Here is a 23,582-nt window from a genome sequence, read left to right on the forward strand (position 1 = left end):
TCCTGGCGAGTAGAAGTTAACCTCTGGTGAGTGTGCCATGGACACTAAAGGATTGCCGTGGCTAGTAACATTTAAGGCCTGGGTATATATTTATTGTTTTTTCATCAGCTTCTACTCTGTGTTTTCCCTCATTCCTATAGGTTATGGGCAGCATTTCTATGTACAATTCACTAAAATGCTATTTTGTAAGGTGGCCAAATCTTAAACCCTTCTTGACATATAATGAGCTATAACCATCACAAAACCATTGCATGAAAACCCTATCATGAAGGGGTGAAGACCGGTCTGTCCTTAATTTTAAGGAAGTGGTAGGGGTGCAGGTCATATTTTGTTTTCTAACTCTGACCTCTGACACGTTGGGATTTTAATGAAAATGTATTTCAGTAGTTAGTGCATACCTTATAGCAATGGTAAGTATTTATTTGTGACTGAGGTGTGGCAGGCCAGCCAATGGTTATGCCATGGGTGTGGAGCCACTGAGAAAAAGGATGCATCCCATCCCAAAAGTGAGCATTTTAGAACGATTGGCAGCAGTGACGGACAGTCCCATTAAGGAAAGCACATGTGTAAAGTGCTACCGAAGCATTCCCTCGAGGCCTTAATGTCCCGAGTGTAGTTTGCCCAGGTCAATGGTGCACCTATGCTGCAATTTTTTGAAACATTTTCTCTGGTATGCCCATAGTGAAACACTAAAAGGACAGCAGAACAAAGTGGGACTGTTCCACGAAATACCAAATGTGGGATAGTGAGAGTGCAGAGTAGATGCATACAAGAACAAAGGTGGAGTCTAAACGAAGTGAAACATATAGTATGATCTGATATATCTACTTATATAAATATATCTCTGCAATGGCAGTATTCCAGGTTGATAAATCAATGTTGCTATTAGGGATACTCATTGTAGTGGCTCTCCAGCACCCAAAGGCAGTTTGCAGGCATTGAGGCAGGATAGTTGGATGCCAATCATTGCATCCAGAAATGCCCGGATTTAGATGTGTAATGCAGAAATGTAACGTATTTTAGCTGTTATTGTACCAGTAAATACAGAAGGGGCATGGAAAAGCCCAATTTATGTCACTGCATTCATAAATAATTTCCCAGATAATATTGTGGGGAGGGATGGTGGTACCCAAAAACCCATTGTTCCATAATAACTACAATGATATGCTATGCATTAATTGTGTTGCTTTGAGTATGACTGTAATATCTGAGTATTACTGTAATATCTGTATAATCTAAAAATAAAGTATCTCTAGCTGCACTAAATGCAGTTCCATCGGCCAAATAGTGGCACCATTGCTGCAGGAACAAACAATACGTCCATATGCATGCAGCAGTACTCTACACTTATCACATGTGTAGTAGACACCAAGACATCAACATGTAATACACCACATATTCAAATAAACCTACTGAACAAACATCGCAGCTTTTGTTCATTAAGCTCAGTTTAGGAACTCCCTTATTTACAGCAGAAAAAAAAATGTCCCGATAATTCACAGTTTGTATACTAGTTTAAACATTTATATAATGCATCGTGCGATCAGCAGAATTCCTATACCAAAGATCTTCAACTACCTTTTTACCCCGCGTAGAGTCTACCGGAGTAAATTTCTTGGGAACCGAGTTCCAGAAAATGTAAATTTCTTAATGATCATCAATCATTAAAAGTCCACACGCTGTAGGTGGAACTTCCTTGCATACCTTGCATTTCAAGCATATTGCTTTTTTTTTTTTTTTTTTACAAAGATCAATGTCATACAAACCCAGAAAATATTTATACAGCTTAAAAGCAGTGTGAGGCAACATATACCCAGAAAATCTATACACATATTAAAAAGCATAATTTAAGGCCATCATTTTTTTTTTACCCCCCTCAATAAACAGAACTGCCATCCGATTACCCACTTTAAAATTTGAAACCCAGATATTATATTATATTTTGAACCAGATTCTGAAAATATTGAACCCCAAAATGTGGTGCATATTTTATCTTGATTAAAGAGCCCACGTGTCATGTTGGACACCTTAGCTACCTTAGCATTTGCGATTGGTTCTTTTTCATGGTGTTTTTTTTTTTTTTTTTTGTGGTGTTTTTCACAAGACTCCGTACATTGATAAATACAATGTAACCCAGTACAAACAGAATAACTGGGTAGAAAACAAACCACACTTGCACAAAGGGGAGCAGTGTACTCCGTGGGATTGGGTAATTGCTGCTCCCTTGGGAGCCAGGGTATCCGTACAAAGGCTACAATCAACACTGGTATACAACATGGCATATCCCATGTGTATAAAAAAACAGGTATAATTTATAGGACAGCATGCCATTGATCCCAACTCATTGGTAGTCACTACGGAGTGTTAGACAGCTGGAGGATAGCAGTGAGATTGTAGAAATGTCTTTTCTCTTTAGAAATCTTTCATTGAGCATTCCAACTCTCGAGGAGTCACGATTCAAAACTCATCTTCGGAACTGTCAGCTAAGAGCATTACCCGGTCTTGCATGCTGTTAAATTCTCTCTGCTGGAGAAGCAAAATAAGAGGGAGAAAGAGAGATTGAAACAATTTCAACGACGGTGCAGCAATATATGATGGGAGAGGGGGAAAAAATACTTTTTTTGTTGTTTTTTTTCTTTGTTTGTAGTTTTATTTCAGAGTGAAAGACTCCTCAAGGTTAATGAGTGAATTTACAGATTTGAATAGTGAATTAAGATCACGTTTCACTGATATTCTATCATACCTTTCTCTTATGCTGTTTGAAGCCATTTCTCCTGCGGCGGTTTATAATCTTTATGCTGTACAGAACTCCAAGGATGGTTAGGGCACCGCTGATTCCGACTCCCACAGGTGCCAGCATCCCAGACATATACCCAGCCTGCATTAAAAACAGAAGCCCATAAATATTCACAACTTGTATTATGCACTATCTCCTGGCACAGAATACACTAACCCTTCCATGCCTGGGAAAGCCACTATAGCAGTACTTACAGTCTACGTTTAACTCCAAATTCTTATTTAACACAACCACAATAAATCTTGCATCATTTTAATGTTTGCATGCAAATTAATGGGTTCTTAAAAGGATTTGACCTTCTTTATAGAACAAGGAATATTCAAGGTGATACATTTCAAAGTCAATATTTACTACATCATGCACAAAAAATGAATGGGTATTCTGGTAAGTGTAATGACAATAACTGCAGCCACTGTCAAATTTACTCTTAAGTATAACAAATAGACAAAACAAAGGGAGTGAGAAGAGTTCCCCGTAGAAACGGGGTCCTTAATCTCACTACCGCTACCCCCAGTCTTAGTATCAAAGCAGTAAGAACAAAGAAAATAACAAAAACTTTAATAGAACAAATTTAAGAAAAAACTATAATATCAAAAAACACACCACCTATTAAATCACCCCACTCCGTGAGGGTTAAAAACAAGATAATAAGATGCGACTGTAGATGTAAACTGGCGAACCAGTGTGGCTGGGTACCTATTGGAATACAAGTAGCAACAGCAAGATACTAGTGTATCAAGTTTCTAGGCAAAATATAAATTGTGAAGATACATAGTTGCTAATCTAGCTTCCCTTGGAACCTCAGCCAACCTACTGATTAATGCCAGGAAACGGCACCAAAGCCGGGGCAATTTGAAACCCCACCTTCTACTAGATTAGTAGATGGTGGGGTATATAAACAAGGTAAAGGGAGGCTCACTATGTACTATTTGCCCTTGAGAAAGGCGGTGAGACCGCCGAAACGCGCGTTGGGCAGTTTGTTCCATATGATTGGACACACAGATATACTTTTGATGCTGACTGCTTTGACAGCCTGAGGGAAAACCTCACAGCCCTAGGTACAGACTAGAGGGATTACTCTGAGTTAGGAGCAGCAATGGTAACTGTATTTTTTGCTTAACTCTGTTCAGACTCAGCCCCTTTCATTACTTTGTTTTCTCTGTATATACTGTTTGATCTTACTTTCCTTTCGATTTACTTCCTTTTGGTGCACTGGTTATACCAGGTATTTTGATATTGGACTAAAGTTAAGTATACCGTAGGACTATCGGAAGTTATTATATAGAGATAACTAGATTTCAGCTGTTCCTAGGAATACTGCAATTGGGGGAATCCCCCGGCTTTGGTGCTGTTTCCTGGCATTAATCAGTAAGTTGGCTGAGGTTCCAAGGGAAGCTAGATTAGCAACTATGTATCTTCACAATTTATATTTTGCCTAGAAACTTGATACACTAGTATCTTTTGTGATTGCTGTTGCTACTTGTATTCCAATAGGTACCCAGCCACACTGGTTCGCCAGTTTACATCTACAGTCGCATCTTATTATCTTGTTTTTAACCCTCACGGAGTGGGGTGATTTAATAGGTGGTGTGTTTTTTGATATTATAGTTTTTTCTTAAATTTGTTCTATTAAAGTTTTTGTTATTTTCTTTGTTCTTACTGCTTTGATACTAAGACTGGGGGTAGCGGTAGTGAGATTAAGGACCCCGTTTCTACGGGGAACTCTTCTCACTCCCTTTGTTTTGATAGTCATATATTCAGGGTTAAGCCCTATACTACCCCTGTAACCCCTTTTTAACTACTGGTCAGAGTTTGCACTTTGACTGATAGTTCCTATGCTAACAAATAGACAATATATATAACAAAGGCTATAATTCTCATTGGAGAAGAAGGAAACATTGTTTGTCTTCCAAGGGACTTGGGGACACCCTGTCCCTAGTCTAAATGTTTATGGGGTGCTCAGATCCTGTTTGGTTATTAACCCCTCACCTCCTACAAACGTTTTTCCCAGTGGCATAGATTGAAGCCAAATTGCAAAATAACAAAAATAAACATTTTTTTAAGCTCTCTGACATTTTGTTGAGCAATTTATTGCGTTTTACTGAAACGAACCCTTCTTTTTCCAACCATTAATGTTCAAGTCACGTAGAATATTTTTTGTGATTATTTTGGAGTCTATTTGCATGGTTCCGTGTTTTGGGAGGGATTTGCCAGACTTCATCAAATAAATATAAAATAATCTAAAAGTCTTTATTTATTTATTTTTTTAAATTAGAGAGGATTACTAATTATTAGTTGTAAAGGCATCATTTTTTTTATATCAGTCAGGAAGAATGGTACCAAATACGAATAGTCATTTATCCTACACTTTAGAATAACGTTAATATTTTACGTTAGAACCTACCATTTCATTTTTCCGATGTCATTTATCTACCATTTAAAAAATAATATTTCAACAAATAATGGATTTAAACTTTGCCAGCAGTTTATAAAATAAATCCTATGTGATCTGTAAGGGGTAAATATGGTAGCTCCACCAAAAGATATCCAATATGTTTATAGTATTCTACACAAAAAAGACTGCATCTACACTGAACAAAACAAACATTAAATGAGAAAATGTTTTTTTGTAAACTTTACAGAGTAAAGTATGCTTAATATAATTTTGGTTTGTAATGATGTGATAATTGCCAACTATCATGTGAACTGGTAGAGTTCAAGGAAGTCTCATACCAGGGATACAATCTAATTCTAAAGGTTCTGTATGTATTGATTTAATGCACGAATCACAAAGTGGATATACATCAAGTATACCCGCACATAAACTGCTGTGAACAGAAGGCATTGAAAGATAGTTAGAAGCCCATCAGTCATGTATTCTACAGAAGGGAAGGTGATATCACCGAATGTTTAAAGAGCTTCTGTCACAATGTAGACTACACAAATCTGTTCTTTACACATTGTTTTAAAAGACATGCAAACAGGCGTATAGTTTGTTGAATTTGTATCCACTCTGTAAGGGGTGCCCTCTGGTCAGACATGGACCACATGTCAATACAAAGAACCTTGGAAGCTATTTCAGAGTGTCAAACCGGGGTGACAGTCAATCATCTTTGTCATCAAGTCAACAACAACATATGACCCACTGATTTCTGAGGAACTGAATCTACTACTTTAGGAATAAAACAGTTCTATGCACCGTGCCCAGTTTATAAAAACAAAACTCTCTAGGATTCCTCATAACCTTGCTGAGCATTCCACACTGTATTTTTGCCGTTGTAGTTGCACAATGTTCACATGTAGGAAGAGTATCGAAACTGCTGAGCTTTATCCATTTATAGACAATTGCTTCTTACTGTAGATGTGGCAGTTCAACAACTTCAATCATTTCTCGTTGACTGGACACCAGGTGACTCCTGAATTTAACTAGCTTTTGGAGCAGTCATTAGCTTAGGGGACTACATATTTTTTCACCCCAGTCAACTTTATGGGTGTAGCGGACCACTAGTAACACAACTGGTTACCTCCGTTAGAATTTCCTCTCAGCCAAACTTGAAGTGTTCGTGATTATAACTCTCTTTCCCCCAGTAACCAGATGAGACATAGTTCTGGGTGAAATCTGTTTTTATTGCTCAGAATGCAGCCGTTTATGCGCAGATCCCCAGCATGGGATCTCCATTCTTTCACACATTGATCCCACCCAGGCATCAGTGTGTCTGGTAGATAATGGAGTCAAAGACCGGTAAGTTAATTATCTCCCGAGAGCCAAAAACAGTCAAACCCTGGAAAACTGTTATGAACCTCCACAACTCTTATGTCCCCAGAGAGCTCTTGGTTGGGCACCCAAACTGTCCAAATTGCACTCTGAGGGGTGGCAAAACACTAATCCAAGTTCTGACCGACCGTTGGCGTGGTCTCTTGAAAACAAAGAACACTCACCTGTGGTATTAAGAAAGGTATGAAAACTAAAGAGCAAGTTAACCGGAACAAGGTACTCTGGGTCAGCGGACTGGAGTTCCAGGGTGAACTACGAGACATTCTGCTGACTCGTTCAGTACGTTGCCATCAGGAAATAACTTGCAAATAGACATAAATGAGTGTCGGCTGGACTCTATGGAGGTGAGATCCTTCTCACCTCCATAGAGGGCCAGGGAAGTGTTATAGTCTTTCGATTACATTTAGAGGTTTTTGCCAAGTGGGCGTATAGTGGGGCCAGCACCAGCCCTACTGAGCAATCACCACCTAGCAACAGCAGGACTAGTAAAAGTATCACTAATTGACGCAGTGGGAGGTATATCAAGCCTGCAACTGCACTGAGTGCTTTTTTGAAACTGCCTTCACCCACACACCACCTTAAGTAGGAACATAATGCCCTCTCTGGTCTCCTCTAGGTAATGAGAATTTTAGGCAGTTCACTTAGTGCTCTTTATGCAATCTGTATCGGGGTGTAGTAGGTGTAACAGTTGTTCCTTCTTTGGGGTCTTATAGGAGCACAGAGCTGATAACATTTTGCTAGCACTTAGAAAGTTGATGTCCATTGGACAGCAGAACAATACACATATGGAAACTGGGTTTGTGCTCAATTATTGTGTTTAAAATATATAGAAGGGACTTCAGGAGAGTAACTTTGCAAGTGTGCACTCTGCAGCTCATATCCTACTTGTAGGGGTAAAAAACTGCTCCTGGCAACAAGGACTACCATATTGATATTTGAAGAAAAAGAGATTTCTTCAAAAGCAGAGCAAAATTTTATTTACAGTTAGGACAAAAAAGATGTAGAATGCTCTACATAGAGGTCATGTTATCAGTTTCCAATGATTCTTGAAAATGTCTAGATTCTCTTGTTTGTGAAAATTGGGCATTCAGTATTATGGCAGCTAATAGGTCAAGTATTATTAGCTAATTGATCCAAGGAGAAATCTGATTACTATTCTGGAGTTAGTAATGATGTTTTCCTATTTGTGGCACAACTGTGAATAGGTTTCTTCTTGGTAGACGAGGTCTGTCCGGAAAGATATAATATGAAAAATAGAGTCATTTATTGAACATACAAGATACAAGAAACATTTTGCATAGTGCAATGACGCCTCAGTCCCCTTCAAAGTAGGTATTTTTGGACCTCACACAGTTCTCCCAGTGAGTCTTCCACTGTTCAAAACACTCTGCAAAATCCTTTTTGGCAACCGCCATCAGCTGCCTCTTCCTATTTCCCACATTTGGCACATTTGACTCAGGTTGGGACCCAGTTAAACACATACTAGATAGATATTGGCCCCTGATCTATCAAGACCAACACCTCAAAGAAGTCCTGACGCCATATGTATCACTTACAGCCAGAAGAGGCCGAACCCTTAAAGACCTGATGGTACCAAGCCACCTTTCACTATCAACAAGTGTAAACACATGGCTTAAAACTCCAGCAACTGGTACCTTTCAATGTGGCCGCTGCAAGGCGTGTAAATTCATTCAGAGAAAATCAAAAACCTTTTCGGATTCAAAGAATACCAATGTACATACGGTAAAAACCTTTTTTAATTGCCAAACCACTGGCCTAATCTATCTCCTTACCTGCAGCTGTGACCTTAAATATGTTTGGAAGACCTTTAGACCCTTCAAAAATAGAATCCTTGAACACGTCAACTCAGTGAATCCCTCAAGACATACTGACACAGTAATCTCTAGACATCTCAAATTGAAACATGAAGGCTCACCACAGGGCATACGTTTCAATGGGATCGAAAAAATCAAACTGGGACCAAGGAAAGGAGACATTGACACCAAATTACTACAAAGGGAGAGTTACTGGATCTACACACTTAAGACACTTTCCCCCCTAGGACTCAATGAAGGTTTTTCATATACGTCTTTTATTTGAGATCCCTTAGTACATTAACATGTGGAAACAGTTGGAATCTTCCATTGTCTGTTCCACTTGTTCTCGGATTCCTTTAATGTCTTTTATAACAACCTTTCAGATCCTTTCCCACCTATTATCAGCACGCTGACCACATTCTGTTGTAATATATTTACTGTAAATTTTGTAAATAGTTTTATAGCTCTTAGCATGGATGCACTATCTTTCTTTGGGAAACACATATAGCAGTAACCAAGGTTGTCCCTATTGCCTAAATTATCGTATTTCTGGCACCATTTCGACTATTATATCAGTACACTAGATGCTTCTCAGGCTAATACATAGCCCTAAATCAGTGCCATTCTAGTAAGTCCTAATTTTCATTACACCAGCTATAGCTCTTTGATCTGTGATTTAATTCTCACTTTAATACCTAGAGCCCTCTGGTGTTAAGAATCTCTAGGCACTCCTAATGTCATCTAATACTTTACTACACTGCTCTGGGGGAGCAGTATGGATATATATTTAGATTCCGACAATGCCAGCGTTAATACGTGGCATATGAGTGAGTCCTCAGAGGGAGTATTCCCTTCTAAGTCCTCTACATTTGCTCTAAGGATGGCGCCCTCCTCACTAGCTAGATAGATGAGACAAGATTCCCTGAACATCACTTCAGTCTGTAACCCTGATCGGTACCGTCTCTATAAACGTCTAAGTAAGCGTATACGGGTGATACCATACTCGTGGCACCAAAAGGGTTAATATATATATTTTTGATTATTCATTGATCTATATAAAATAATGGGTCTTACATATAAGCACTTTGGAGAGCTTGACAGAACCCTCATCACCTGATAAGACTAAGCAATAGTTTAACCGTACTTAGGACGGGCACCTTAACAATGATAAACATCCAATGGCACTGTAAGGGTTTCTTTATCTACAGAGGTTTTTTGAGCCTCCTGAATAAGCTGCATCTCCCTTCAATCCTATATCTATTACCCAATTCATCAGAATACGGAGAATGCCCAGCACTATAATTTTCGTCGGATACATTTCACTGTAATAGAACTGTTACAATCTATGGTTTTCTACATTTGTATCTGATATAGTGCTTCACATATTGCAATACCCATATGCAACATTTCAACACCTTCTAAGTTGATTAGGTTACAATCCATAACGGCACTCGAAGGGTTAAGTTGACTGTAGAATGACGTCAGCACCTGACTAGCGCGATTGGTGGATTTTGCTTAACTGATTAACACATTGAATATTCAGATTTTTGGCGCCTAAACCTAAATTAAACAATTATTTCATCGGCTTCTGATAGGATCAACCTTGATTAGTAGTTACATGCATACATAAAAAAGGAGGCTTGTTACCAGTCTCCCGTCAGCCCCTGACGATGGTGCACTATAGCAAGCACCGAAACGCGCGTCGGGTTCTCCCTTATCTTTTCTGCGATTTATTTTCACTAGGGCTATCTATCACTATGTGTAGGTAACCAACATTCTAAGTATGGTTCTGCACATAGTTTCACCTTAAATCCTTATCTTTTATTCACCTCTTATCTGGTCACTATATACCTTCTCTTGTAAAGGTTTTGACTTAACAGTGTTAAACTGGAATTGATGTATAAGGCTATTTACACCATTACCCAGATCTCGCTTCACATTTCACTGCATAGTGAGACATAGGGATATAATTTATCCCATTCAGGTGCGAGAAGCTGTAATACACTTGGCAGCAGTAGTCCCTCTCTCCAGATAGCCTGTTATGCTAGCTGTATGGTTGATTATGGTGCCAAAGGTTGTGAATTTATTCGCTTATAGCAATCAAAGTGGTAATACAAGTCACACGGCACTACAACAACTATTTAAGCATTATCTAGTGACCGATCTCCTAGCTATCCATTCAGCTTTATTCACCTGCTGGATACCCTCGGAGCCACTAGACTTGACCCTATATACCTTTAATTAAAGTCTCTAGTCTGTCGCTCTCCAAGAGGCTTTTATTAGTAGGTAGCTGTTTTTTGCTAGGACGCTTTAGAGGTGAGCCATTTAGGCTTGATTGCACTTTGTAGACTTCGTATTTTCTACCCATGCTATCCTAGTATTTACTGAACTAATTGAAGTACATTCTGTCTATATATTGAATTTATACTCCAGTTTTTGCTCTTCAAGTTTGGAATTTTTTCCTAATGATTGGAGCATCTGTTTTTTCGCCTCTTCATATTTAACTTAATCTCATCATCAGTCTGAAATTTCATACCTTTCAGAGGTGATGTTAGTTTTGGGAAAAGCCAGAAGTTGCTGTAGAAGCATACTTGAGATGAACACCTTGCCAATCACAAAACATAGTTAACATAGTCTTGATCTTGCTGTGACTTTGCCTTGTTTTCCTTGGATGTGAAGAACCAGGAAACCTCCCCATTGGGAGGACTGGGCCTTCATTTCCAGATCATAGCCTTAGACCCATCATTCATCTTCTTGAGGAAATTTGGTTCATTGGTAGCATTTTTGAAGAAAGTCATTCGCAACTGCGTCATTTTCCTTCTGCTCTGACAGCGTAAACCGCAGAATGGATTTTGCCATGACGCATTTCATGCCAAGATCATGTGTCAAAATCTCTGACAATAAGTTTTGGAATCCTCAGATCAGCTTCTAGTTCTTGCTCGGTCAGTCACTGAACTTTGTTGATTACAGCCCATAGACGTTTAACATTCTCAGGTGTTCTGCTAGTAGCAGGCCTTCCAGAATGGGGATCACTTTCAACCAATTCTCATCCATTTTTGAAGGAGGAAGAATTTTCATGCTTAACACAAAATTTGATAGAGATTCATTGCTCTACTCACTTAGTATTTTTGAATCTGATGGCCACACATGTACTCACTCAACGGCGTCTAGCACCCCCCACTTACTAGTACAGTGAACTCATCATTGATTATGCATGCGCATTTCAGTCCACTCTCCTTGGCTGCCAGGTTACATCGATGTCACACAAACCATTTGTTATATTAACAAAGGCTTGACTTTTTCCAGACAGACCTCGTATTTGTGCTGTTTGCCCTCTCAGCTCTTGATCACCAAGAAATAGGACTTCAAAATCCATCAGAGAGTTGTCTCTTTACTAGAACTGACTTTACTAAACTGCCCTTTGACAAAGATCTGCCACAGTCATTCCTGTAATTAATTCTTACTAATGTAGCCCAAAAAAACTATATATTGTTACTGCCAAAAATTTTGTCACCAAGTAAATTATTCCCAGGCCACGACAGTGGGCTTAGACCAGTCTGATATAGATCTTTATGTACTAACAGGAGCATTTTTATGAAGATTGGGCAGAAACAATGCTTTCACTGAGTCATCTAAATCCATACTGGGAAGGATTCCAGATCAATAAAACTTTAAATGAAGAAAAGGAAAATAAAAAACAAACTTGGCTTTGTATTAGGAATAACACTAGTCTTAAAGGACCACTCTAGGCACCCAGACCACTTCAGCTTAATGAAGTGGTCTGGGTGCCAGGTCCTTCTAGGGTTAACCCATTTTTTCATAATTATAGCAGTTTCAGAGAAACTGCTATGTTTATGAATGGGTTAAGCCTTCCCCCTATGTCCTCTAGTGGCTGTCTCATTGACAGCCGCTAGAGGCGCTTGCGTGCTTCTCACTGTGATTTTCACAGTGAGAGCACGCCAGCGTCCATAGGAAAGCATTGTGAATGCTTTCCTATGTGACCGGCTGAATGCGCGCGCAGCTCTTGCCACAGCTCTTGCGCATTCAGCCGACGGGGAGGAGAAGAGGAGGATCGGAGGAGGAGAGCAGGAGGAGATCTCTCCGCCCAGCGCTGGAAAAAGGTAAGTTTTTACCCCTTTCCCCTTTCCAGAGCCGGGCGGGAGGGGGTCCCTGAGGGTGGGGGCACCCTCAGGGCACTCTAGTGCCAGGAAAACGAGTATGCTTTCCTGGCACTAGAGTGGTCCTTTAAAGACATTACCATATTGCCAAAACTACAATAGAGACAAAAAAAGGAAATCACGTCTTGAATTTGTACAAGTTCCACCGTATCCTCTGCGTTATATTTGAGTGACTTAAATAAACTAATCAGTCATTCAGAACATAGACCATTTACCTCCCTTACTACATCTTTATTAGTACCAATAATCTAGGTTTTAAACATCACCAAATAGAAAGTGTGGGATGTGACCAATATTTCATACTATTCCAATGAAGGGTAACTTTGTTAAACTTTGTAGAAACAGAAGTTAGAAAGAAAGATTCAACAAAAACTGAATATAAGTCGGTATCTATAAAAGCTGCAGAAAATGTACAATCATTGGGTTTCTACCTAGGGGATAGCATGAATCATGGAGCAGATGGGAGAAGGATAATGGACTTTGACAACCCCTACAATAGGACAGCTGGGGCTCAATCAATACTTAAGAACAATTCCAAGTTGGAAATGGAAAAGCGAGATGTGGTAACAATAAGTGGAACACTGAATTGGATGATAAACAACAGGATGAAGACAATCATGTGAACCCAAAGAAGCGTAAACACAAAATGTAAGAGTCTTATTATCGGGATAAATTGTATACAAATAGATTTTCAAAGTTAAACTAAGGATTCATTGGAATGTATACTACTTGTGTATAAGAGCACACTTCGTACATATAATCTTGCTGTTACCGAATACAAATACAGTGTCTTAAAATCAATTACTTTTACATAACTTGCCAATTGATGTGTTTGGTCACCATAACAATTGCCCAGGCCATCAAAATGTCCCAACTCAATAGCCGAATTTTATACGACAAACAATTTGCGCAGCTAAATAAAAGTACCATTATTCTGCTGGGTGTATTATTTTAAGTCTGTTTATTTAAATAGAAGGTCCAACGTGAGCTATTTTTTTAGCAATGTTTAACATATTTAAGAACAACATTTTGTCACGGGCAAGATAAAAAGTGTTTTCTGAAGCCCTGATAATGAAGGAGTTAAGAATGAATTTTAAGTTGAATGAAGAAAGAGGAGAAATCATCATAAGGTTCAGTTAAACATTTATTTAAATTTTACTTAAATTTCTCTTACATAAAAAAAGTTAAATTGATGCATTATATGTCTCACATATCCTGCCCTGGCTGAGGAAGATGGGAGTTGCTGCATTAGATTATCTAAAAATTCCTCTTCTTCACACTATTGCCTGCCATTTTAAAGTCAATGTATGCATGATACTTTTTGAAATATAACGATATAGTCTATTTTTTATGATTTTTTTTTTTTATTTCCATAGATCATGGGGTACTTTTAATCTCCTCTGCGCAGCATTGTAATAAGCTACAATATATCTCTTTCTTTGGACAAATTATTCCTTAAATATCTACATGAATATATCAAGTGGCTGGGAGGTATGCAGATTATTCTGCAGTGCACCAAAATTAACTGTCTCTCATTGTTTAATTATAAAGCGCAGCATTTCAGTGACAGTAAGTAGCTACCGTGTGCCCAATACATTTATCAGGAACCAGTTCTAATTATAGATCTAGCAGATACATCGCTTTATTGATCAGTGGTACCACTAGAGCAGGTTGGTGTTCATACGCCATTATATATATTATTATTATTATTATTTTATTATTTATATAGCGCCAACAAATTCCGTTGCGCTGTACAATGGGTGGACTAACAGACACATAATTGAGATCAGACCACTGGACGTACAGGAACAGAGGGGGTTATATAATATATGGGCTCTAGCCTAACATGGGCTAATTCAGTTAAGTGAAGAATTCAACCTTTGTCATGATTTGATTATTACTTAAATGGTGATTTTTTTTAGATTTTTTTTACAGATCAGCTATTTTGATCTATATTTTGCAATTATAACAGTCAGAAAACTAGGAATAGTTACTGTTATTACTGGGTCAAAATAGGTGGTCTAACAATATAACTGCAAAGAATATACATAGCTGACATATTTTCAATCTTGCCTGAAATTTGAAAAATCTAACAGAGTTCTCTCTTAATTTCCCACGATTCAGTTTAGAGAATAGGAGTGAGAGATTGTCCACGTTGCAGAGCAGAACTAGTTGTGTATCACTCGAGTGCATTAGAGCGGAATGTAAAGTTGTCCAGGAAAACATTTTTACCGTGACAGGCAGAGGGTGATTTGGGCTCCACATTGGACATTGTCTGAACATTATGCACTGCCTGTCTTAAATTTCACATCCTGTGGAGCAGACCAGTTTATACGACAGGTATGTGAAGATACCACTAAACCTGAGTTGCATATTTATTAAAGGGGGGAAAAAATGTTGGGAAAAAAATTGCCTCAGATGCCCCATTGGTTAATTGATCTAGATTTAATCACTATTTAACACAAATGTTATTTTAAAACAAATGTGACATGGAGCGGTTTATTACACATTCATTCACACACATTTGTGTCTGGTTGTCTGCATGCCAATCCAAAATGGGAGAACACTTTCTAGAAAAATAAAATAAAAAAATTACGATGTTTCACCACTGGTTTTCTTGTGTATAAGGCCCACACAGACACATTGTATCAGCCATTAATGGTTCTTGTTTGATGTTAGAAATAGCACCATGCTGTACATACAAACCTTGATATCCTTTAACTCTAGCCTCATAGTTTCAACTAAGGTTAGATTTAAAAATGCATATTATAAGACACTCCGCTACCAACAGGATTTCTGTCTATTATGACACAAACACAGACAAAACAATCAGTGCCTCCATTTTTCTAGCAGATCTACCTGAGCTTATCTAAGGACGAAACCTGCATTCTCACAGGGTGTTAAGGGCTGACATTGAAAACAGGGGGTGATGAGCCCAGGGGACTTGTCTCTATAGAAAATAATACTTTTATATTTCAATGTGAGACAACCTTACCTTGTCTTTCAGTTTTTCCATCCAACTTCTTACTGAAATAAAAAGACAAAAAGAATATCATTTTAAAACCTGATTTAATAAAGTCAATGTGAAAATGTAAATTTTTTTGCACCATGTACAAGAAAACAAAATGTAAGCACATGTAAGATTTTAGACTAGAAACCAAAAACGAATGTTCTGAGAATGTAAGTCTAGAAAAAAATGAATATTCTGAGCAACGTCATCTTGTGGGAGGTTTATGGTCACACTACAGGGCTTCTTTGCAGACTGCAATAGCAGCATGCAATGCCATGTACACTACTAGTTTCTGAGTTTATCCAGGAGCGGCACTAACTTTATGTGGACATAAACCCATATACTCATATTATTTTCATATTGGGATGTTCATTAAAGACACTCGAGTTCCTGAATAAGTACAGAAGCAGACACGTAATTTCAAAATCACACAAACACACAAATGTTATTTCTGCTCAGTAACGATAACCAGAATGTTACTAATAAGGCACAATTCTGGAAAGGAAAACACAAAGGAGAATAAGTAAGGTTTGCTCGTCAAATGAAGAAAAGGAAGCAGGGTTGGTGGGAAAATAATGGATAAAAGCAATGCATAGTGAAAATATATAAGGCTTTCAAAAAATTACTGAATAGTAATCGTGGCAGCCCAGTAACGCTCAGGTAAAGACAGAATCCCTATCCCTAAACAATGTGAGGAAATATAAGCCAAGTAGAGAATGATAGTCTCATCCTTGCCATTAATTCAGTTTGGCCGTAACTACCTCTTTTTCAAGCACAGAATAATGCATGGGTCCCACAAACACAACATGCATCACCGTATTTCCTAAAGCCATCACCCCATGCCCTTCATCCGGCAAGAAGATCAATTAGAAAGTTACTATACCCTAATTAATCAAGTGCTAAGCAAAGGAACGAGGCCTGACTATAAAACGGGTGTTTCAGCATTAGGAATCTGCTTAATTCTAATATAAAAATCAATTTGTTTGCAAATACGTTTGCAGTGCTAATGTCTCTTTAGAGATAAATATTTAAGGACAGAATAACAGCTTCCATCACCTATTTAGTACAGTATCTAAATAAAACCTTTGTATTCCCTAAAAAAATGATATGCTGTCTAAAATATAGACCAGGGGGTTAAGTAAAGATGCTGACAATGTGCTTTTGAGCATTTCCACTGACAATATCTCTGGAAGCTAATGCTGAAGACTAGAATTCTGTTGGAAGACTAGAATTCTGAGTAGCTCAACTGGGTGCAAGCTCCTGAGACTCCTTACAATAGCCTCCAACAGCAAACAGACCAATAATTGAGCCTCAACAATAGAGTTCTAGTGAAGGAGGCAAAGGAATTCAAGGTCTTTCTGAAGCTTGTCAAAGAACTTTAAATTAGGTTAAAAACATTACCTGGTGTTGCAGCTCAATTATTTGCCTGTTAGTAGATCTGAAATAGCCAGCTAAAGGCTCTCGAGATGTGCTGGACCTACAAATGTTGTAAAAGTCAGTTAAGGAAAGAACTCTCTCCCCTTCGCTTCTCTCTTTCAACCGCACTTAGACCATGCCTTTTCTACCCTTCAGGCCTTCTCCATTGCTCTCGCCCCAACACTTGTCTGGTTGACTCTGCCTCATCTCACCTTTTCAGATCTCTGTCTCCCTTTCTTGTGCCATCGTTAACACATATCTACAGCTGTTCTCTTCTAGCATTGTCCCTGCTCCTCTTAAACAATGCTAATCGTACTCGTCCTTAAAAAGCCATCACCTTGCCGGTCTTCCGTTTCCAACTATTGTCCCATATTTCTGCTCCCTTTTACCTCCATTTTTCCTTTAACCATCTGACTCGCTTTTTCAATTCCAACTCTCAAAGCCACTAGAGGCAGTCTCTAACACTGAAATGTAAACATTGTAGTTTCTCTAAAACAGGGACAATACACATCAATGAGGTGAAGTGATCTGGGTGTCATAGTTTGCCTTTAAATAGACACTATAGAAACCCAGACCATTTTATCTCAATGAAGTGGGCTGGGTGCCATATCCTAGTCTGCTTAACCCACCAATGTAAGGGACTGTGTTCTGCAGGAATGGCAATGATTTAATTCAAGGATTTAAATGCGTCTAGTGGCTGCCATCGGATTCACACAGTATGCGCCACTCATGTACATAAGCCTCTAAAAGATTTCGAATATCTTGATTGTCTCAGACAAGGAGGTGGGAGGGCAGTAGGGAGGCAATGTAAAATCACCTCTCTCCTTCACAGAGGCATATATAAATGTATTACTCATTTATTACGGTGAGGTATTTTTGGATTTGTTGCAGAGTACATTTTTATGCTCTGTGGGATTTTACAAGGTGGTCAAGGACGACGTGGCCTAAGCACAAATAAAGAGTGGGCAGAAAATAGGCAACATTGTAATGAAATGGAAAATGGTATTTTATAAAATGCTTCATTCTCTGGGTGATAGGATATCGTAACCTGGAACGTGGAACATTTAAACCCAAATACTCCCATGAAGACAGCATATGCTCCTGTATGACAATGTCAGAGTAGATTTTTCTTGTGGTAGGGAATGCTACCCAATTATAAATGTTTTGGAAACTGCTTCAAATAGTTATAACCAAAAAAAAAAAAACTAACGTAAAAAATGTACAAAACCCCATCACCACGCTCGCGTTGGAGACAATAGTGCTAAAACATTTGCCTGGTGCATGAAAGAACACATGCTTAAGTGTATTCAATTTCGCTAGTAATGTACAAAAAAGCTTAAGGGCAGGATAGCTGTGACTCCCCATGGGATACGCTCCATCATTTCAATGAATGCAAAACATGATTACGTTAAAATGCCCTCATTGTGATACAGAGACTTTGTTTTCAGCTGCCACACTCCGTTTCTCTTTTGAAGACGATATTAGACTTACGTTAATATTTAATACTGCATAGATGTTCTTTTTGTTAATAATACCCTTAGGCTGATAAAGCCCTTAAACACATCTCTGACACATTGCTCGCTGCTAAGGAAATGTATCTCTGTTGTGTAAATAGAAATGGTATTATTTATTTAAGCCAGCAGCAGTTGTCCCGGTTTAAAAAGATATATATATATATATTCTGAGTAATTAGGAGACATATGTTTGTCTTGCAATATTAGTCTCAAGACGATTGTTCGTAGAGGGAATCGGTCATCGTTAACATAGGGGTCCTGGTTTTAATGAGTTAATAACTGGATCTCCACAATCTTGGGTTCATCAGCAGACTTGTGAATTGTGCCGATGTGAAAGTGGAATTGTGAAATTTAGCCCAAGCTAGCCGAGCTGAAAAAAAAACCTTGTCCAACGCAGTTATTGTAGCCGAAATTTGATTTTCAACTTGCCATAATTGACTATGTAGCAAATAAAGCCCCTTTACTAGCCAGACACATGTTAAAGGTTTCAATAGGTGCGCAAACTGTTCCTACACGGGTCACTATTCCCATCGGCCTAGCTGCCAATGGATGCAGACTCTGCAGTAATTGCACAATGAGTGATACCCAATCTCCCATACAGTGTATTTTATAACATTGGAGAAACACGGCTGCATCGCTTTTCATTGTTCCCCTTCCAACTAAAAATACAATACGTGTTAAATAGTGGAAAACATTATGGTAAAATTTGCAAACATCAAAATATTATTAATGTAATCCTGAATTATTTGAAATTTCCAGTAGGGGTGGAGAGAGACCTGCAATGCGTTGCAGTGATTTTCAGAGGTAGAGCTTCCAAAACAGATTGTGACGAATACATTATTCGGGCCCTATGATAAAATGCACAAGACAGTCACAGATTCTCCCAACTTAGCCCCTTTTAATGCTCAACCAGTAGAAGATCCAAATTAAATACTTGAATTCACTTGGGACAAAACTAACATATGAGGCTGGACACACCTGAACACTCATACATTGTGCACTGCTGAGACCATTTCAAGGAATACTCTGAGCACCAATACAATATATATCTATATGACTTATGCACCAATACAAATCTTTATAGTTTTTGCACAAAAAAAATGTTTAGCAGAATGCTGCACCATAAGCCCGCCTCTTTAGCCACGCCCCCTCACTCCAGAAAAAGGCTTCCTTATGAAATGTACGTACACAGCTCAGTCACTGACTTCAGATCTGAACTACAAAACAACCTGCGTTAGAAGGAGAGGACACCCAGGGAGATATATAGTAAGGATATCACTACCGGTTTGTAGTTTCTCTGACTGTCTGCAGCCAGGTTGTGAATTTAAAAACCGCTCAACTCAGTGCTGTTGGGGTTGAGCTGTGTGCATAATTTTGATAAGGCAGGCTTATTATTCATTTATTTTGCAAAAAAAAAATCATATTTGAGCATGCAAACAGAACACAGCATATCAATGAGACCAAACCCCAAAATGCTATTACACATATCTGTACATGTGCTTTTTTGCCTTAAAAAAAATTATTTTTCCCTTTTATCACTCATCACACAGTCATATAAACCTGGGCAAACCTTGATTATGGTAGCATCACTATAATATAATTTAAACCAGGCTTTACAGAATTTACTGTAAGTTCTGTGTAATTTCCTCAATGTCCTGTTCATTAGACAGATTTGAAGTACAGTGAGAGGAACCAATTTGTCATCCTGCCAGGTAGCCTCATTAAATTCACGTACAGGTTATTTAGATCTCCACACTACCCCTTTACTTATAATACTCTTCAAAGCCAATTGCCTATGGAGCTATGAAAACCAGAAAGAAAGAGGTCTTCGGTGTAACATTACGAGCAAAGCGCGTTTGGAACCAAAATAGAAAAGCATTCGTTTGTTCCACTGTGTCCATGTCATTCGGCTAAATATGTGTCATTTTACTAGTCTTCAATGCGTGTCACCTGGTCTAACCCCACATGCGGAGCAAAATGATTAGGTAATAAAGGGAAAATTCTCCACTATACTGTAAATATATATATATATACACACACACACACACACAAACACACACACACACACACACACACACACACAAACTCCTGCTTTTTCCTGCTACATCTGGAAGCAATTACGAATACTATATATAATTATAAAAGAGATCCACGATTATATATACATTACTGAAATTGGATTTTTTTTCTTCATTCTGAAATCATTTTAATGCAGCACAGCATGCATGTAGGTTTTCCAGAAACAGATTTAACTAGATTGTGTGATTTACTCAAAGGCTCCGCGCTTTTTCCATTTGAAAGAAAATTTTGTTTCAAAAGACCAGAGAATACACAGGCAGCTGTGAGGAATAAGGACATAATTAAAAGCATTAGTTTGTTTTGTTTGTTTTAAGGGGGGTCTAGGGGGATTTCTACAAAGAATTCCAAGTGTCTGTTACTATTTGAGATTTACAACCCAAAGTTTGTTTGCAAGTTATAATAGTTACATTTCAAACATACAGTCAGCTCAATAGTAACCTGCTCATTAACAAGACTGTACAAGGGGCCAATATCTCACCCATACAGAAGAAAGAAGATTCAATTCAGAGCAAATTAAAAAGTTTTTACGCTAAGGACAATCAAGATAGAGAACTATATATATTGTTTTATCGGATTGTGAAGAACTTTTCTTTAAAAAAGGAAAAAAAGTCTTTATTTTGGGGGGTGAGGGTTTTTTTTTTTATTTATTTTTTAAACCAAATATTCTTGGATATAAATATAATAGTTACTATGTAGGGTAACAACTTGTTGGTCACAGGAGGAATCTGAATGCAATTTTTGAGTCGAGATCAAACTATAAACTAATAGAAATATTGGCAGCCGCAATCAGACAGAATGAAGATATCAGCGGGCTAAAAGTGAATAAGATGGAGAACAAGATTGCATTATATGCAGACGATATTCTACTGACCCTAGCAGACCCTATTAGTTCTATCCCAGCCGTATTTCGGCTTATTAACGTGTTTGGTATACACTCAGGCTATAAAATAAATATAAATAAAACACAAATTCTGACAAAAGGTTTAAGTGGACCAGGTATAGATAAACTTAAAAAAGATTTCAATTGTGATTGGGAAACAAGAAACATAAAATATTTAGGGGTAAAATTTTCTCTAGATTACAGAGAAACGGGAGAACTTAACTATACGGATATTGCAACTCATTTTAGGAACACCTTAAAAAATTGGCAGGGATTGGAACTCTCTTGGTTGGGTAGGATCGAAGCAGTAAATTTCTATCTCCTTCCTAAGTTGACATTTTTATTTAGTAATCTCCCGCTGAGGGTGCCATGCCAGACGATACGCGGTTTTCAAAGGCAATTATCAAATTATATTTGGCAAGATAGGAGACCTAGAGTCTTATTGGAAATATTACAGAGAGACTGGAAAGAAGGGGGGATCAGTTTCCCAGATATACAGAAAATATATATGAACAATATGGTAGCCCACCTAATTAAGTGTGATAACTACACAACGGCCAGACCAAATTGGTTAGATATTGAAAAATCAGACCTTGGGGACATGGAACCATTTTTGCTCTGGTGGTGCGATAGTGAATTTTTAAAAAATATAAGATCCAGTAACCCAATGAATAACTTAATGATTTATATCGTTAAGTACTTGAAGAAGAAATATGGAACAAGATATATATCAACAAATGCCCCATTAACAATTCTAAAATTATATATAAAGGATATAAATATCCAAGAATGGGAAAACGGTGGAGTAAAAAGAATATCGGAACTTTTAAATAATAATAAAATGTTGCCATTTCCAACCTTACAACATAAATATAATCTCCCTTCGAAGGAAATATTTAACTATCTAAGAATAAAATCCTTTACTATGGGAAAAGACCTTTCGGAAAGTTCCCTAATGGACCAGTTTGTAGAATTTCAATATAAAAAAAAAATTGCCTCTAGATATAACAAATTCGTAAGAAGCCAAAGGCAGATAGATAAAGCGCCAGCAATGTATAAATGGGAGCAAGAACTTAACTTTTTATCCCCGCTGGAGGACTGGTTGACGGGAGTACAGGCAGTAAAAAGATATATACATGGGGTAAATATACAGGAAGTGTATTTCAAATTAGTATACCGTTGGTATCTAGTGCCAACTCGCCTTCATAGATTCCAACCCACACTCCTGCCAGATTGTTGGAGATGCGGTAGGGAGTTAGGTTCATTCTCCCACATCTGGTGGGACTGTGAGGAGTTGAAACCTATGAAAATAACTCTATCGAAACTGGCAGATTGTATGTTTGAAACTCGGACTGAGATCACACCTCAAATGTTCTTGTTTCATTTTGATATTCCAAGAAGTAATATAAAACTAAAAATTCTTTGGATTCATATCTGTATGGCAATAAAAATAGTGATGGCTAGAAACTGGAGAAATATGGGTGCGTTAAACTGGCAGGATATATGCACACAGATTGATTACCAATGTAACATGGAAGCCGGGATAGCTAAAATTTCAAAAGAAAAATATAAGGAAATCTGGGCCCCTTGGGTTAGATTTACTAACGAACTACTAACCCCCCCCGGCCCCCCTCACAGAGATAGCTTTGCGTAGACAGTAGAGAGAATGGGAAGCATGTTTGGTCAGGATGCATTGTGTGTATGGTATTTTTGTATGGCTGTAGATACAGTAGAACACTAGAGGCCTATCAGAGGCATGGTCCGTTTGTTATTTATAATCATCATCATTAATTTGATTACTATTATTAGTATCACTATGGTATTGTATTATTGTATTTTGTATTATTTTCAAAGTATCTTTTTGTACCATGCTAAATATAATATGTAAGCTATATCTGGATTTGAATGAACTTTAAAAAAAAAAAAAAAGGGAAAAATGAAAATAAAGATTTATATATATAAATAAACTAATAGAAATATTGATTTGATGTTAATTTCCTAATACCTTAATTAATAATAATTAATCTGTACGACTGTAACTTCTTCTACTCCAATACTGTTTCTTGTAGTATTGTAGTATGCGGCTAAGAAGAATGATATAGTGATGCGGTACAGC

At 37.9% G+C, this 23,582-nt stretch overlaps 1 protein-coding gene across 6 annotated transcripts in view; it reads right to left on the minus strand.

The window, feature by feature from the left end:
- Positions 1–1,059: 1,059 nt before the first annotated feature.
- The window catches only part of ARMH4 (armadillo like helical domain containing 4), a 98,145-nt gene continuing 75,622 nt past the window's right edge, over positions 1,060–23,582 (minus strand). For 5 of the 6 annotated variants that reach the window (XM_063440328.1, XM_063440330.1, XM_063440327.1 and 2 more), the window contains exons 6-8: positions 15,563–15,594; positions 2,744–2,878; positions 1,060–2,526 (exon numbers count right to left, since the gene is read on the minus strand). In XM_063440328.1, the coding sequence (XP_063296398.1) occupies positions 2,458–2,526; positions 2,744–2,878; positions 15,563–15,594 (236 nt within the window). In that variant the 3' untranslated portion in view covers positions 1,060–2,457. The remainder of the gene's footprint in view (positions 2,527–2,743; positions 2,879–15,562; positions 15,595–23,582) is intronic. The other variant, XM_063440329.1, reaches the window with a different exon arrangement.

The sequence above is a fragment of the Pelobates fuscus genome, chromosome 13 (genome assembly GCF_036172605.1).
Source record: "Pelobates fuscus isolate aPelFus1 chromosome 13, aPelFus1.pri, whole genome shotgun sequence".
NCBI classification, from domain to species: Eukaryota; Metazoa; Chordata; class Amphibia; order Anura; family Pelobatidae; genus Pelobates; species Pelobates fuscus.